General features: G+C 42.6%; 1 protein-coding gene across 1 annotated transcript in view; it reads right to left on the bottom strand.

Annotated features, from left to right (window-relative positions):
• Positions 1–13,447, bottom strand: part of LOC134578382 (chymotrypsinogen A-like) — a 43,906-nt gene extending 30,459 nt beyond the window's left edge. The window contains exons 1-2 of the mRNA XM_063437373.1: positions 13,394–13,447; positions 13,199–13,302 (exon numbers count right to left, since the gene is read on the bottom strand). Coding sequence (XP_063293443.1) covers positions 13,199–13,302; positions 13,394–13,445 — 156 coding nt within the window. The 5' untranslated portion in view covers positions 13,446–13,447. The remainder of the gene's footprint in view (positions 1–13,198; positions 13,303–13,393) is intronic.
• Between the last annotated feature and the right edge of the window lie 1,724 nt (positions 13,448–15,171).

Raw genomic sequence — 15,171 nt, 5'->3', positions numbered from 1 at the left:
AAGGATTTTTACTACCATCACAGCCTCAAGCCTCTATATATTGAGATACTAATACAGTTCAGAGCAGACTAAATTGCTCTACTCTTGTGAGTGTTTTTGATCTATATTTTCAGTATTTTAGTTTTATGCATATTGCCCTATGAGTTTTTTTGTTCTGTTTTTTTCTTTGAGTATATCACTGAAGTGTTAACAGAAGCAACCTCAAAACTTTTAAAAGTGAGTTTATCTTTCATTTAGCACTTATGTTTTTTGTCACTAATGCACTTTTATGATATTGCATATGTATGTGGTATTCATATCACTTAAGTTGATTTGTAGTGTTTAAGCACAGTGCACTTTATACAACTTTTGAAAATTATTATTATTTAACATTTGTGTGAAAATTATTCACTTATATTGTTGATGGTCTTAAAGGCACAGCGCACTTTATTTTTTGGTTTTTGCAATTTATGTGAGAAGAGTTGCTGTCTGGACTCTATGCAGTGTTGCTGCTCCCCCACGGATCAGTGAGTAGTAGAGAGAGGCAGGGATATGCTGTGTAACTTCCTATCCCTGCCTCTCTCCACACACAGTGACTCCTACTGGCTGGTGCTGGTATTGCAGAGTAATCTCCATTTATTATGAGAAAAAAAACCTGCATTTGTATTGCCGGTATTACTGCAATACCGGCATGGCCAGTCAGCTTCAAATACCAGCTGTTCAAGTAAAATACCAGTCAGGTGGCAAACCTAAGAGTAGTATGTAAAAAAAAAAAAAAATATATATATATATTTTGTTTTTTTTTAAATGGGCCTATTCCATGGGCCTGGGCCTGGGCCTGGAGCTGCAGCTCCATCAGCCCCTATGTTAATCCGGCCCTGCTTCTAATCTAACGAAAATCGAGATGTGGGCTGTAAAACTCAACGAGGCTGGCACCCTAGAGAATCACCCATTTTTCATAAGATCAGAGGATGATTTATTCAGTGTTTTGCAGGAAGCTTTGTCTTTGGATGGGCCATTACATGTGTGACAATATAAGTGGTTTTAAAGGGACATTATAGTCACCCAGACAACTTCAGCTCAATGAAGTGGTCTGGGTGCCAGGTCCTTCAGGTTTTAACCCTTCATATATAAACATAGCAGTTTAGGAGAAACTGCTATGTTTACATGGCGGAGTTAATCCAACCTCTAGTGGCTGTCTTCCTGACAGCCGCTAGAGGCGCTTCTATGACATTGGATGTGAAATTCGCATCCAACGTGCAGAACGTCCATAGGAAAGCATTGACAAATGCTTTCTTATGGACTGTTTGAGTGCGCGTGGCTCTTGCCGCGCATGCGTATTTCGCTCCACTCGGGAGCTGCCGTTGGCGGGGAGGAGAGGTCACCAGCACCGAAGGAGCCTGGCGCTGGATTATGGTAAGCTGCTGAAGGGATTTCCACCCCTTCAGCGCCAAGGGAGGGGGGCCCTGAGGTTGAGGTCGCCCAAGGATGATATAGTGTCAGGAAAACGAGTTTGTTTTCCTGACACTATAGTGATCCTTTAATCTTGTGCTAATGAAGCAGTTATTATACAGTAAGCACTATAGATCCGTGATCTTTTCTACGGTAGATTTCACAGATACCTTTCATTGTTTGAACCTTTATTCAAGGAATTAAATATTGATTACTTATAGTTGGTTTACCAGGATGTATTCATTGTATTATTAATTTCTTTTAGTCTATTGAATATAGGTTTCAGCTTTTAGTAACTACTCTTAGAGTTCATTTGATTTATTTAACTCACTCAACTCTCTAAGACTTTAGCATACTATGGACTTGTTTACAACCTTGTCTTGACCTTTTAGCAACCAGACACTCAGCAACCAGACCAGTTACTTTTGCTACTGTGACTAGTGACTGTTTTCTGACAGCAAAAAAGCAGTGACAGGGCTGTCCCCTAACCAGCAATCATAATTTTTCCATCAATCATGTTTTTTTGGGCACCAGGGATGGAACTCTATTCATGGAATGAAAAACTAAATGGATTGTTCATTCCTCACTTAGTTTTGCTTTTGTTTTTTTTTAAATTCTTTATTTTTGTTGTGCTTAAGATGATACAAACTCGTGCACTGCCCCAACAGTGGTGGCACAAGAATAAACATACATCGTATAACAATATAGGGCATTAGATAATTCTGCACATTTTGTTTTTGTAATGGTAGGATTTGATGATGCATACAATTGATATCATATACGCTTGATGATAAACATTCTTGGCAATGCATGCACTAGCTATTGAATATGCTTAGCAACCGTTACTCGTGATATTGATTATGCTGGACAACAAATACGCGTAGTAATGATAGTGAATATGCTTGGCCACAGATACGCGTGAGAATGAAGATGCGTAGTGACACATACGCGTAGGGTTGAATATGCTTGGCAACATTTACGCGTCTATATTAAATATGCTTGATGACAGCTGTTCTAGATAGTGAATGTGTTCGGTAACAGATACGCGTGAAAATGAGTGTGCTTGATGACAATTACGCTTGGTTATGAGTATGCTTAATATCAGATACTCTTGTTAAGCAATATGTTTGGTAACAAATACGCTCGGTAATGAGTATGTCTGGTAACAAATGCACGTGACAATGACTGAGCTCGCTAACAATTACTCTTGATACTGAGTGTGTCTGGCCATAGCTACTCTTGATGCTGAACATACTTGGTTACAGCTATATATGATAATGAACATGCACGGAAACCAGTGAGCTTGGTCTCGCTTTTGCTTGAGAGCAGTTACGTTTGAACTATTACGCAAGTTAAAAAAGTGCGTTTGATAAAAACAGAAAGGTAAACATTAAGCAACAGGCTATATGTCTCTGCAATAATCATGATAGCCCAGCATCTGTATTCCTGCGGTACTTCAATGAGCACAGCAGAAATCCAGCTGATGTTTAGGCTCCAAATGGCGGGAGGCAGAGCCTAACATAAAAACAACATATAAACAGCTCTGAGAATATAAGCATCATCTGTGTGGTAGAGTATATAAGCAGTGAATGTCAACGGTTAGCGGTCGGATCCCATGCCAGGCTGTGTTGTCAGGTGTGACAGGGGACAAACGTGGCATCAGCCTGAGTCACCCTGGCGCCGGTCACCCTATTCCCACTCTCACCGCACCAGTCCCCTTGAGTAACCAGAGTCCGTTGGTTCCTTCCCTGGTTGGTCGTGGATGGGTCCTCTGCTTTTCTAGTTTTCTGGTCAGCAACCCCGCTGTGTCGCGAGCGGTGTCCCGATGTGATCCACACGTTTCCCCGTGTGGGTTAGTGCCTTGCCGTTTAGCAGTGGTAGGGTTCGCCGCGTGATCGGCATGTCGCGTGCAGCAGTGCGTCTTGCTTTGGGGCCCAGGAACAGGAGTATTGCTGCCTGGGGAGCATGGCGCCTTTTCCCGCCTTGTGGTTTGGCAGCTCCATTGCGCTCAAGATGCCGCTCCATAGGCGCGGGTGAGAGAGTCCCGCAGACTGCGCCTGGTAGCTGGGTGGATCCATGCCTCCACCTCTCTTATTGCCCGTCTGAAGAGTTGTCTCCGTGCACACAACTTCGACCAGAGGTAGGTACAGATCTGGTCATAGAATTGCGGGATATGCTTCGGCGGCTTGGTGAGTGTATGCCTCGTCTTTGTCTGCCGCTGAGCCGCCATCTTGGTTAGGCCTTGGATGCTTGCGGATTTCGTCGCTTGGGTTCTCCAGGTTATGGGGGTATTCGCCCCCGGCGAGGACCGGGATATCCCCCACCGGTCCATAGGGGGGGGGGGGGGTGGGGCTACTAAGCTTTCTCGCTGGTGAGCGCATCCCGGGCCGTGGGATCGGCCGCTCCCCCCGGACCACAGGTCCCGCTCCGGTATAGGCCGCATGGCCGGTTTCAGCCTTTCTTCGACGCTCCGGTGCCGGGTTGGTATCCTTATAGGGCTTATGTCGTCCCGTGTACTTTGCTGGTCACCTTGAGTCGGTAGCGCTGTCGGATCGCTCATTATCTCAGCTCTTTGATCCGGTGTAGCAGGAGCTCCGAGATCATGCTGCCAGCCATCTTGGCTGCCAGGCCCCGCCCCCACTTAGTTTGTTTTTTTATTAATCTATATAGCACTTTGGAGTTTGGGATTTTAGAAAAATTGCTGATTGCTCACAATTCAGACAAACTGCAATCCATTTGAAATCGAATTACAACAATTTATTGTAGTTGTACAACCAAGGTTGTAAACAAACCCTATATGTTTATTAATAGTTGTGTGCAATTCTTTGCACTGAATTTTAAATCCATGCTTTATTCTTCAGAGCAGTTAAACTAACACTTTAGTACTACAATATTTTCAAATGTTAAAATAATGTTAAATGAAACAAAAGAGGCTCGAGTGTAAAAGATTGATCATCATTATATATTTCTCTGGTATAGAGCACTACTTAGTTAATGGTGACTTTCAGCACCCTGCAGCAATCTTTCTGTATAACTACATTGTGATACATTGAGCCACATTGAGCCGTTTTCCATTTTATTTCTTTATTTTGTTTTCGTTAAATTTGAATATACGTTTTCACTTGATTATTGAGTATTTTTCTTTTATTTACTTCTTTTTTAATATTTATTAAAAGTAAAACAATGTATTGTATGTCTACTACCACTACTACTTATTGTCTACTAACATTTGTTCAGGGCCTTTCACATCCTTTTTCTTTTTACTTCATATACCCAGGGTTAAGCTCCTCTTTGTGTTCTCACCTTTAACCCCTGGCTCCCATCCTTTTCTTATAGCAGTGATATATAAGCAAAATAGGGTAGATGATATATATTTGAAGGCTTGGCCTGTAGTTGTGGGAGGGGCTTGAATTCCCTATAAAAGGGCTGCCAATCCACTCCCACCTTACCGTTGCTGGTCTGGCGAGTCTGAAACGTTTACTTCCGGTTCAGACCGCCATTTTGGATTGTTTTATTACCTGTTTCCTCGTGGTCTCCTGATCCGGTGCTTCCCTGGCTCTCCTTCCCGTTGCCACTCATCGTTACTTTGCCACCGCGAAAAAAACGTAAGTTAGGCCCGCCGTAAAGAAATCGCTGCAAACTTCCCAGCTTTACACGGCGGAAGCTCATAGAGTGAAACGCGTTTAGCTGATTATTCTGGACTTTTTATTGGACTTTTATTGGATCTTTTTACTTTCTAAGTACCCATTTATTTTGTTTTTAATGCATTATCAATAAATGTTATTTACTATTTTATACTTTAGTCCAAAGTCCTTTCTAGCCATCAGGAACTCCATTGGGGAGAGTGCTATTCCCCCTCTAAAGAAGCACATTGTTTATCAACCTCAGAGCAGGGATTTCAGGGCTCTGCAGAAGGTGAGCACAACTATTTATATCTCAAAATACCATTATAGTATGTGCAATTCTACAGTTTTTTTTCTGCTTTTCTTCTTGTTGTTTACTCTTGGAGGGACACTACCTGGGATAAAGGGGTGTGTTGATGCCCTAAAAGCATAAATGATCCTTTTATGGAACCAATACCATATAGGCTCCTGTCCATGTGAGTGGTTTCAGTCATTACTTACTACCAATTATCCATTTTTAGAACATCTACACTATATCTTTGTTTTTCTTGTTTTTGTTTCCTTTTATATGTACATTCAAGTTTTTCAAGACTGTCACTGTACCAAAGGGGTGAGTAAACCCCTCTACTGTTTAGAGCGCTCCACTTGTTTGGTATAATTTGTATACCTTATTTCTGTATATTTGTTTTTTATTGTGGGTAAGGGGTATTCCACTTTTAGTGTTGAGCAGCTTTTACATTTTTGGGCACTGTGAAGAAACACTTTCTATCTCTTTATTGAGGTAGTTTTCTCTATTGATTTACACGGCGGAGCCCCGTTCGTTTTAACCAGCGTTCGGTACTTTTTTGGTTTCATACAGTATGCCATTCGGCTAAATTCCCTTAGCCACTCACAGATGTTTCATATTACTTAATCTAACGAACACTATCATTCGGTTATATACATAACATTTCCGGTCGGTTTCAATTTACAATTAAGATGTATCCATGCGTATGTATCAATACTCTATCTAATTCATTCGTTCATTACAACTACTCCGAAATAAGCACAAATTTCAACCAGTACTCCAGGGGAATTTTGCCCCTACTGGTCTCAAACGTTATTACAGTCACTTATAAATTCTACTAAAACATATATAAATGTTTAAATCTGGATTGGTGTCCTGATTTTCCTGACCTTTTCCCACAGGTTCTTACCAGGGATTCGTACTAGGATTTGTGATTTCTGACACCCCTATAAATTATATTTACTTTCTAGGTTGGTTGGAATTTAATTATGATTCATGTGAAGGCCAACAATATATATGAAATTAGTTAAGTGTGTAATTTACTCTTCTAGGTTATTATTCATTGGACGGTAGCTTTTACAAGCATGGAAGCTGTCACCTTCTCTCGGTTAAATCCCCTCTGCAGAGTGTCGGGTAGGTTCTGGTTTTTAGGGCCCACGATCTGGCCAAACTACTACCTTACATTCAGAAGTTTATATATCATCTTATGCCCACAGGTCAAAAACTCGATACTATTACAGTCACTGTTTACCTCTTCATTGACAGCTCGGCCTGACTCACATATCAGGTACTATGCCAGAACCCATTACTTTCTATGTTTTAAGGGGTACTGGTCCTAGGTTATGTGGTCCAATTAGGAAATTCTTCTGGTCTTAATCCATAGGCTAGTGGTCCCGCGAGGCCAACATCCCCATCCTCATACTCGGAGGTACTACGCCCCTCGGGCCAAATCATAGCTAGCCGCCTTGCACCATTGCAAAGAAAGGGCCTCACCTGTCACTCCCATTCTTTCTTATGCTTTAATTGACACCGAGAGGCCAACACCCCGCCACAACGTTCGGTGGCCTCAACTTCCCCTCGGGCCAACGCATAGATAGTGCCCCTCTCAGGCCGCTTGGCAACAAGCAGGGACTCATCTGTCACGCTCACAAAGCATAATTGTTTCACCGCTTGGTATTTAGCTAGCCCACCAGTACCCACCCAAATTCATTACAAACGACTGATTATACCACTTTTATAATTTCAGTTATGTCACAAACTCCTGATATCCCTGAGGAACATTTACTACCTAGCACACCCACTAGGCCTGCTACCCCTGTTCCTGGTACAGCTGTGAATAGCCCTGCATCCCTTAGATCATGGACCATCCCACATCTCACAGCAGAACTCAGAAGACGCTGCATCCCTTTCCTATCTACGGCTAGGAAGGCGGAGTTGTTTAGATTACTGAATACTACCACTGACAACTCCGAGGCAGGGGAAGGCCCTAGTGGGACTCAATTACCAGCTTTCCATGCCATGATGACTTCTCTTATGGCATCCATTGGCACAATAAGTGACAGGCTGGATAAATTGGAGGCCGGTGGTGCTAATCAGTCCACTACCAATACTATTGGTAGTGGACTGATTAGCACCACCGGCCTCCAATTTATCCAGCCTGTCACTTATTGTGCCAATGGATGCCATGAAATTGATGACTTCTCTTATGGCATCCATTGGCACAATAAGTGACAGGCTGGATAAATTGGAGGCCGGTGGTGCTAATCAGTCCACTACCAATAGGTAGTGGACTGATTAGCACCACCGGCCTCCAATTTATCCAGCCTGTCACTTATTGTGCCAATGGATGCCATAAGAGAAGTCATCATGCCCGGTAATACCTTTGAATCTACTGCAGTTATAGAATCAATTGATCCCTCGCATATGGTCCCATCTCACCTTAAAAAGGACATTCTGGAAGGCAAGGACGTTAACCTGGTCTCATTGCTCAGTGCCTCCCAGGATGTCCTAGAGAACAGGACCTTTGCATATGGGGATATTTCTGTAGTACTAAGGGCTAGAGACCCCCGGCTGAATAAAAAATTTACCATCCCTGAATTCGTACTGGGGTTTGGGATTTATAGAGATGTATACTGCTCAGTTTACCCGGATGCATACATGCACAAGATGGTGGATCTGGGGCACAAATACGGTGGTACCGCCTTTTGCGATTACCACCGTTCCTTCTCTGCAAAGGTGGCTGCGGCTCTGGCTCAGTTCAATTTGAGCATAAATTGGAATAAATTGGACAAGGAGCTATTCTGCAGGCACTTTTCTGGCCTCAGACCCCCAACTTGTGCAGTGTGCGCATCAGCAACACATAGCACCAATTTCTGCCCGAATTTGGCTGAAATTGAACAAAACCAACCAGCTTCTAACCTCCAAAGACCTACTAGAGCAGTGGCGTACATACCGGGGTCGCAGGGGTCGCGGCTGCGACCGGGCCCGGCCGCCCTGCGACCCAGGTATGTACTCACTGGGCCAGCCTCTTCTCCTGGGGGGCCCAGGAGCCGGCCACCTCCGGGCCCCCCGAGGCTGGCCCTGCTTACACCCGGCGGGCAGTCAGGCTGGCGGGCGCGCGAAGGAGCACTCTCCCCTGAGTGCTCCCTCTTCAGCTCCCTCGCGCACCGCACTGAAACCGGAGCCGGAAGATGAAGTCATCTTCCGGCTCCGGCATCAGTACGCGGCGCGCGAGGGAGCTGAAGAGGGAGCACTCAGGGGAGAGTGCTCCCTCGCGCGCCCGCCAGCCTGACTGCCCGCCGGGTGACACCACTGGACCCCAGGGAATCCCCTCAGCTCTCCCACAGGTAAGGAGGCTGGGGGGATTAAATAGAAAAAAAAAAAAAACGTGTGTGTGTGAGAGTGTATGTTAGTGAGTGTGTGTTAGTGTGAGTGTGTGTTAGTGTGAGTGTGTGTTAGTGTGAGTGTGTGTTAGTGTGAGTGTGTTAGTGTGAGTGTGTGTTAGTGTGAGTGTGTGTTAGTGTGAGTGTGTGTTAGTGAGTATATGTTAGTGAGTGTGTGTTAGTGAGTGTGTGTTAGTGAGTGTGTGTTAGTGTGAGTGTGTGTTAGTGTGAGTGTGTGTTAGTGTGAGTGTGTGTTAGTGTGAGTGTGTGTTAGTGTGAGTGTATGTTAGTGAGTGTATGTTAGTGAGTGTATGTTAGTGAGTGTATGTTAGTTAGTGTGTGTGTGAGTGTATGTTAGTGAGTGTGTGTGTGAGTGTATGTTAGTGAGTGTGTGTTAGTGTGTGAGTGTGTTAGTGTATGTTCGTTAGTGTGTGTGTGTGTTAGTGTGAGTGTATGTTAGTGTGAGTGTATGTTAGTGTGAGTGTGTGTGAGTGTGTTAGTGTGAGTGTGTGTTAGTGTGTGAGTGTATGTTAGTGAGTGTGTGTGAGTGTGTGTTAGTGTGTGTGTGTGTGAGTGTATGTTAGTGAGTGTGTGTTAGTGTGTGAGTGTATGTTAGTGAGTGTGTGTGTGTGTGAGTGTGTTAGAGTGTGTGTGTGTAAGTGTTAGAGTGTTTGTCTTAGTGTTAGAGTGTGTGTGTGTGTTAGTATTAGAGTGTGTGTTGGAGTGTGCGTGTTAGTGTTAGAGTGTGTGTCTGTTAGTGAGTGTGTATGTATGTTTGTCACTGAGTGTGTGTCTGTCAGTTAATGTGTGCGTGTGTGTCTTAAGCACTTACCTTTCTCCAGCGCCGGACTCCCTTGGCGCTGGGGATCTCTCCGCCCCGATCCGCCTCTCAGCTCCGAATGCGCATGCGTGGCAAGAGCCACGCGCGCATTCAAACCGCCCATAGGAAAGCATTACTCAATGCTTTCCTATGGACGTTCAGCGTCTTCTCACTGTGATTTTCACAGTGAGAAATGCAGAAAATCCTCTAGCGGCTGTCAATGAGACAGCCTCTAGAGGCTGGATTAACCCTCAGTGAAACATAGCAGTTTCTCTGAAACTGCTATGTTTTCAGCTGCAGGGTTAAAACTAGAGAGACCTGGCACCCAGACCACTTCATTGAGCTGATGTGATCTGGGTGTCTGTAGTGGTCCTTTAAGTGTATGTGTTTATGCATGCACTGGCGTACATAACGTGGTCGCAGGGGTCGCAGCCCTGCGACCAGGTGCCCGCCGCCATGTGTTGCGGCCCCAGCCCGCACAGAGTAAGCGCGCGCGCGGGGGGGGGGCCCACGGATCAGTTTTCGCACCGGGGCCCCATGGGTTTTGTGTACGCCACTGTACTAGAGGATTAAAAGATGAACTGGGCAGGGATATTGTCTTTTAAGGCAAATCCCAAGTTTGCAATAATTTTAACGCGGGCAATTGTGGTTTTAGCTCTTGCAGGTTAATGCATGTATGTTCACAATGTTTCAGGGCCCATTCCAAGACAATGTGCCCAAATAAAGCATTTCCTAAACCATATCTCACGTGTGTGAACCTCAGCTTATTCACCACTTTTCTACAACTACACTCGTCACGACATTTCAGTGACTATCTTATAACAGGACTGACTGAGGGATTTCACACCGGGTTGATACATTTACCTACAGGCACACTGGAATGTGACAACCTACTATCCACATTAGATGACCCACAGTTGGTACACAAACTTATCATGACTGAAGTGAACCAAGGGTTCTTGTTGAACCCATTTCTTTCACCACCTTTCACATCTTGGAGAACCAATCCCATTGGGATTGTCACGGGGAAAAACTCACTCAAACCTAGACTGATCATTGATTTATCTGCACCCTATTCTTCCACGGTCCCCAGCCTAAATTCACTCATACCGTCTGAAGAATTTTCACTACATTACGCCACTATCGACCATGCCATAGGTGCTATCATTAAAGCAGGCACAGGGTCATGGTTAAGTAAAACGGATGTAGTAAATGCCTTCAAGTTACTTCCCATGCACCCTTCCCTTTGGCACCTTCACGGCATTAAATGGCAAGGGTTATATTATTTCTTCACCTGTCTCACTTTTGGCTCCAAAAGCAGCCCACGTATTTTTGACACATTTGCAGAGGCTTTGTGTTGGTTATTACTTAATGTGTGTAAATGTCCTTCGGTTATTCACTATCTAGATGATTTCCTCATGATTGAAAACAACACACTCCCCCCAAGTAGTTTGAAACACATGTTGGCTTTGTTTGAATCCCTCACTATCCCAGTTTCCCCACACAAGACATTGGGGCCCGACACCAACATGCAATTTTTGGGGATACAACTAGACACTGTACACATGCAGGGTAGCCTCCCTCAGGACAAAATTGAGCATACCCTGGCAAGCATCAAACACTACCTACGGCAAGGGTGTTGCACCAAGAAAGAACTGCAATCACTGCTGGGATCGCTCAACTTTGCAATGAGGATCATTCCCTAGGGCAGATCTTTTATTTCACATCTACTATCCCTATTTCCAAAATTCACCTCAGACACTTCAAGTATCACATTAGACGACCACGCAACCTCTGATTTACGTATGTGGGGAGTTTTTCTCACCTCTTGGAACGGGCGAGCCATGTTTATAACACCCCACTCTGACACTTCACCTACACTGTGGACAGATGCTGCAGCAAACACAGGTTTTGCAGCCATCTGGGGAGATCTATGGCTTTGGGGACCATGGCCGACCGAGGTCAAATCACTACCCAAATTCACAGAGACCTCAGCTTTATTTGAACTGTATCCAATCGTGGTGGCGGCGGCATTGGTCCGGTCACACGTTTAGATGCTACTCGGATAATATGGCTACATGCCATATTGTCAATAAAGGCCGGTCAGCATCCTTGGTAATTATGAGACTCCTAAGATAACTCACATGGGTAGCGGCCACCTGTCAATTCTTTATCACATGTATTCACGTTCCGGGTGCACAAACACCGGTGCTGATCACTTGTCAAGATTTCGTTATCAGGATTTCTTCACAACACTACCCACCGCCTCCAGACTGGCAACTCTTGCCCCACTTTTCCAAGACATGATAATGGATTAAAAGCTTTGTTAGATCACACACGTCACATTTCTCACCTCGCACTTTCAGTAAACACTAGAAACACATACGATAGGGCTTTTCACGTATTCAAGAAATTCATCATTGAATTCCACATCCACGACATGTTCACATTAGAATCAATATTGGGTTTCACTTCCTTTTGCCACATCAACCTTAAACTATCATTTAACACTATAAAACTGTACCTTACTGGCATTCAACACCACATCCTTATCCAACAACCCAACGCTACAGGTTTCCTGTCCTCATATCAAATTAAGACGCACATGTCCCCTCACAAAGACTAACCATAGACAACAACATATTCCATTCACTAATCAATTTATTAGATTCTTCTCCTTTCGAGCCCATAACTAATACCGTAATAAAGACAGCTATATATTTAGCCTTTTATGGGTTCCTCCGACCCAACAAATTCACGACTAAGACCATTACAACCCCCGACTACCTAAGAACTATGGACTTGCAAAAACATAACGACCATTACCTACTAATTTTAAAACAATCAAAAACCAGCACCATAGGACATACTATTAAAATCCCCTTGTATCCTACTCATAATAAATGGTGCCCTGTACAAGTTTTGACGCTTATCTTCTTTCACTCCACAAACAACCTTTACAACCTTTGCTCGAACTACATGGTAACATTCTGACTACAAGAAAGTTTATGCTTTATGTACGCCTACTATTGACTAGGCTCGGCCTAAACCCCAATCATTTCTCAGGTCATTCTTTCCGAATCGGGGCAGCATCTAAAGCATCTGCTAATCACATACCCACGCACATTATCAAGACAATGGGACGCTGGAAATCCTCAGCTTACACACTCTACATACCTAATCCCGTTAAAGAATTAAGACAAGCAGACTTATCTAAATAAAGAAAGAAGTTGGTTACCGTATTATGTCTTATGGTATTTTATTTTTGCCCACTTTTATTACAGGCCTACTGCTTTGTCGGTTCCGGCACACCACAACCGACTGGTTCCAACTCATTGATGTTATGGTTATTATATGCTAGATTTATGTATATGGCTATATTGCCCCGACTACAAATATTATATATATATATATATTAATCAAAAACATTTATAGAGAGATACAAAAATAATGGATTATCATAGATATTACATTTTTTAATGTCATAAAAAACCACGTCCTCGTGGTTTTTGTGCAAGGTGTCATTCATTTGTTGTGATTCTTTGTCAAACTTGGATAGATTATAAAGGTTTAGTAATCGCATGATTTTTTTTTTTCAAATATGCTGTGTTTTAGTTTGCATGTGTATAAATATGCAACAGTATATATTCTGTACCTGCAGGGACACCTGCCATGGCCAGGACCCAGAAACAGCATTCTCACCATTCACAATTCTGGCATATCCAGAAATAACTGGATTAATGTCTGGAACGCCGCAGCCTGAAAGTTATGAAAATATAAAGGAAGAAACATTAAATATAATAAGCATTAAAAAAAATATTATAACTATTATACATAGCTTGGACCTTACCATAGACGTTCCCCAAAAGGGCAGTAAAGGACAGGATCCAAATGAGAATCATGCTGTTCTAATGTGAAAGGATTTAATTTTAAGTGGAAATGAATATTCTCGAACTATAAAAGAGTTGTGGGAGTGAACATATGACATTCTATTAAATTTCAACTCGAATTTTATCTGAACCTTGGATTAATATGACATAATTTTATCACTTGGACAAGAGATGAAGTTTAAAGCAGGTGTTAACTGTTTTACATGTAATTGGATTATGGATTAACAATTAGAGTATTTCTGCCAATTAAAATGTGTTTTTTGTAGATTTAATCTCATAGAAAATGCCATTCTGGAGCATTGGCAAAACATTTTCATACTGAAATAACTCACTTGTTAATTTTCCCCAATTCCTATTATTGTGCTAAATATAAACTTATATATAATTTGTATAATGTATGTATAATCGTATACAGTCTAAACCACTATTCATACTACATGATGAATAAAAAGAACATGTGTCACAATTTAGAGAAAGTTATTTTCTAATAGCTTTTCTGGTAGCCTGATATATGCAAACTCAACATGTAATATGTTTCCATTACAAGGAAAATATGCCCAGCATGTATTTGCATTAGTCTTGTGCATTGCGAAATGGTTTGGTTTAGTTAGTTAAAACCAGTTTGGATGAACTGACAGGGCAGGGCCAGATTAAGAGCCCAGTGGGCCTGGTGCTGACAATTATGATGGGCCTAATTACAGAATGGTATCGACCAAAAACACTAAAACAACCATACCTCCCAAGCGTCATGTATCTGATGGAGATGGTGCTGGAGAGAAAGAAAACAGCAGCTATAAGAAAACACATACCCTATGCTAATCTCCCTCTAATTTATGTTTTCTTCTTTCAAGTAAATCCATATCCCATAACAGCAGTGTCCAGTCAAGCAGGCAGTCATTGGGCACAGTAAAAGGGTGTGCCACTGACACAAATCACGTAACCTGTCAAAGGGGGCGAACATGCCCAAAAAGAGGACATGTCTGCCCAAAGAATTAAAAGGCATGAATGCATGTCAGGCTGCATGCCAATCATGCAGCTGGCCAACTAAGGGCATACTATGCAGACAGCACCCTGAGCATGGCATAAATGCATCTAATGATGCTCTCACTCCATGCTTTCTAAGGACTGTCCCCTAGCACTCGCTGGTCCACTTGTCTCCTTACCTTCTTACTAGCAGGCAGAAATTCCTGGTATATAGTCTGGGACGGAGAAACGCTGTATGTTGTGAGTGTAGAAGAAAGGGAACATGCCGCAGTGCTAGAGAGACCAAAGTCAGCATTACCTTAACCCCTTAAGGACCGGACTTTTTTTGCGATGTTGTACATTTGCGACCAGGCATCTTTTTGACACTTTTGTGGTGTTTGTGTTTAGCTGTAATTTTCCGCTCTCTCATTTACTGTTCCCATACAAATTATATATTGTTTTTTTCAGGACAAAAGGGGCTTTCTTTACATACCATTATTTATATAATCTCATGTAATTTAATTTTTAAAAAATGAAAAAATATGATGAAAAATTGAAAAAAATACATGTTTTTTTACTTTTATGTGAAAAATCTTTTATTCATCTACAAAAGCGAATGAAAAAAACTGCTAAATAGATTCAAAATTTTGTCCTGAGTTTAAAAATACCCAGTGTTTACATGCTTTTTGCTATTTTTTTGCATGTTATAGGGCTATAAGTACAAGTAGGATATTGCGGTTTCAAAACATACATTTTTAAAATGTATCAATAGTGA

This window comes from Pelobates fuscus, chromosome 12 (assembly GCF_036172605.1).
Source record: "Pelobates fuscus isolate aPelFus1 chromosome 12, aPelFus1.pri, whole genome shotgun sequence".
Lineage (NCBI taxonomy): Eukaryota > Metazoa > Chordata > Amphibia > Anura > Pelobatidae > Pelobates > Pelobates fuscus.
The sequence above is the reverse complement of the archived record's forward strand: the minus strand, read 5'-3'. Positions and strand labels throughout refer to the sequence as shown.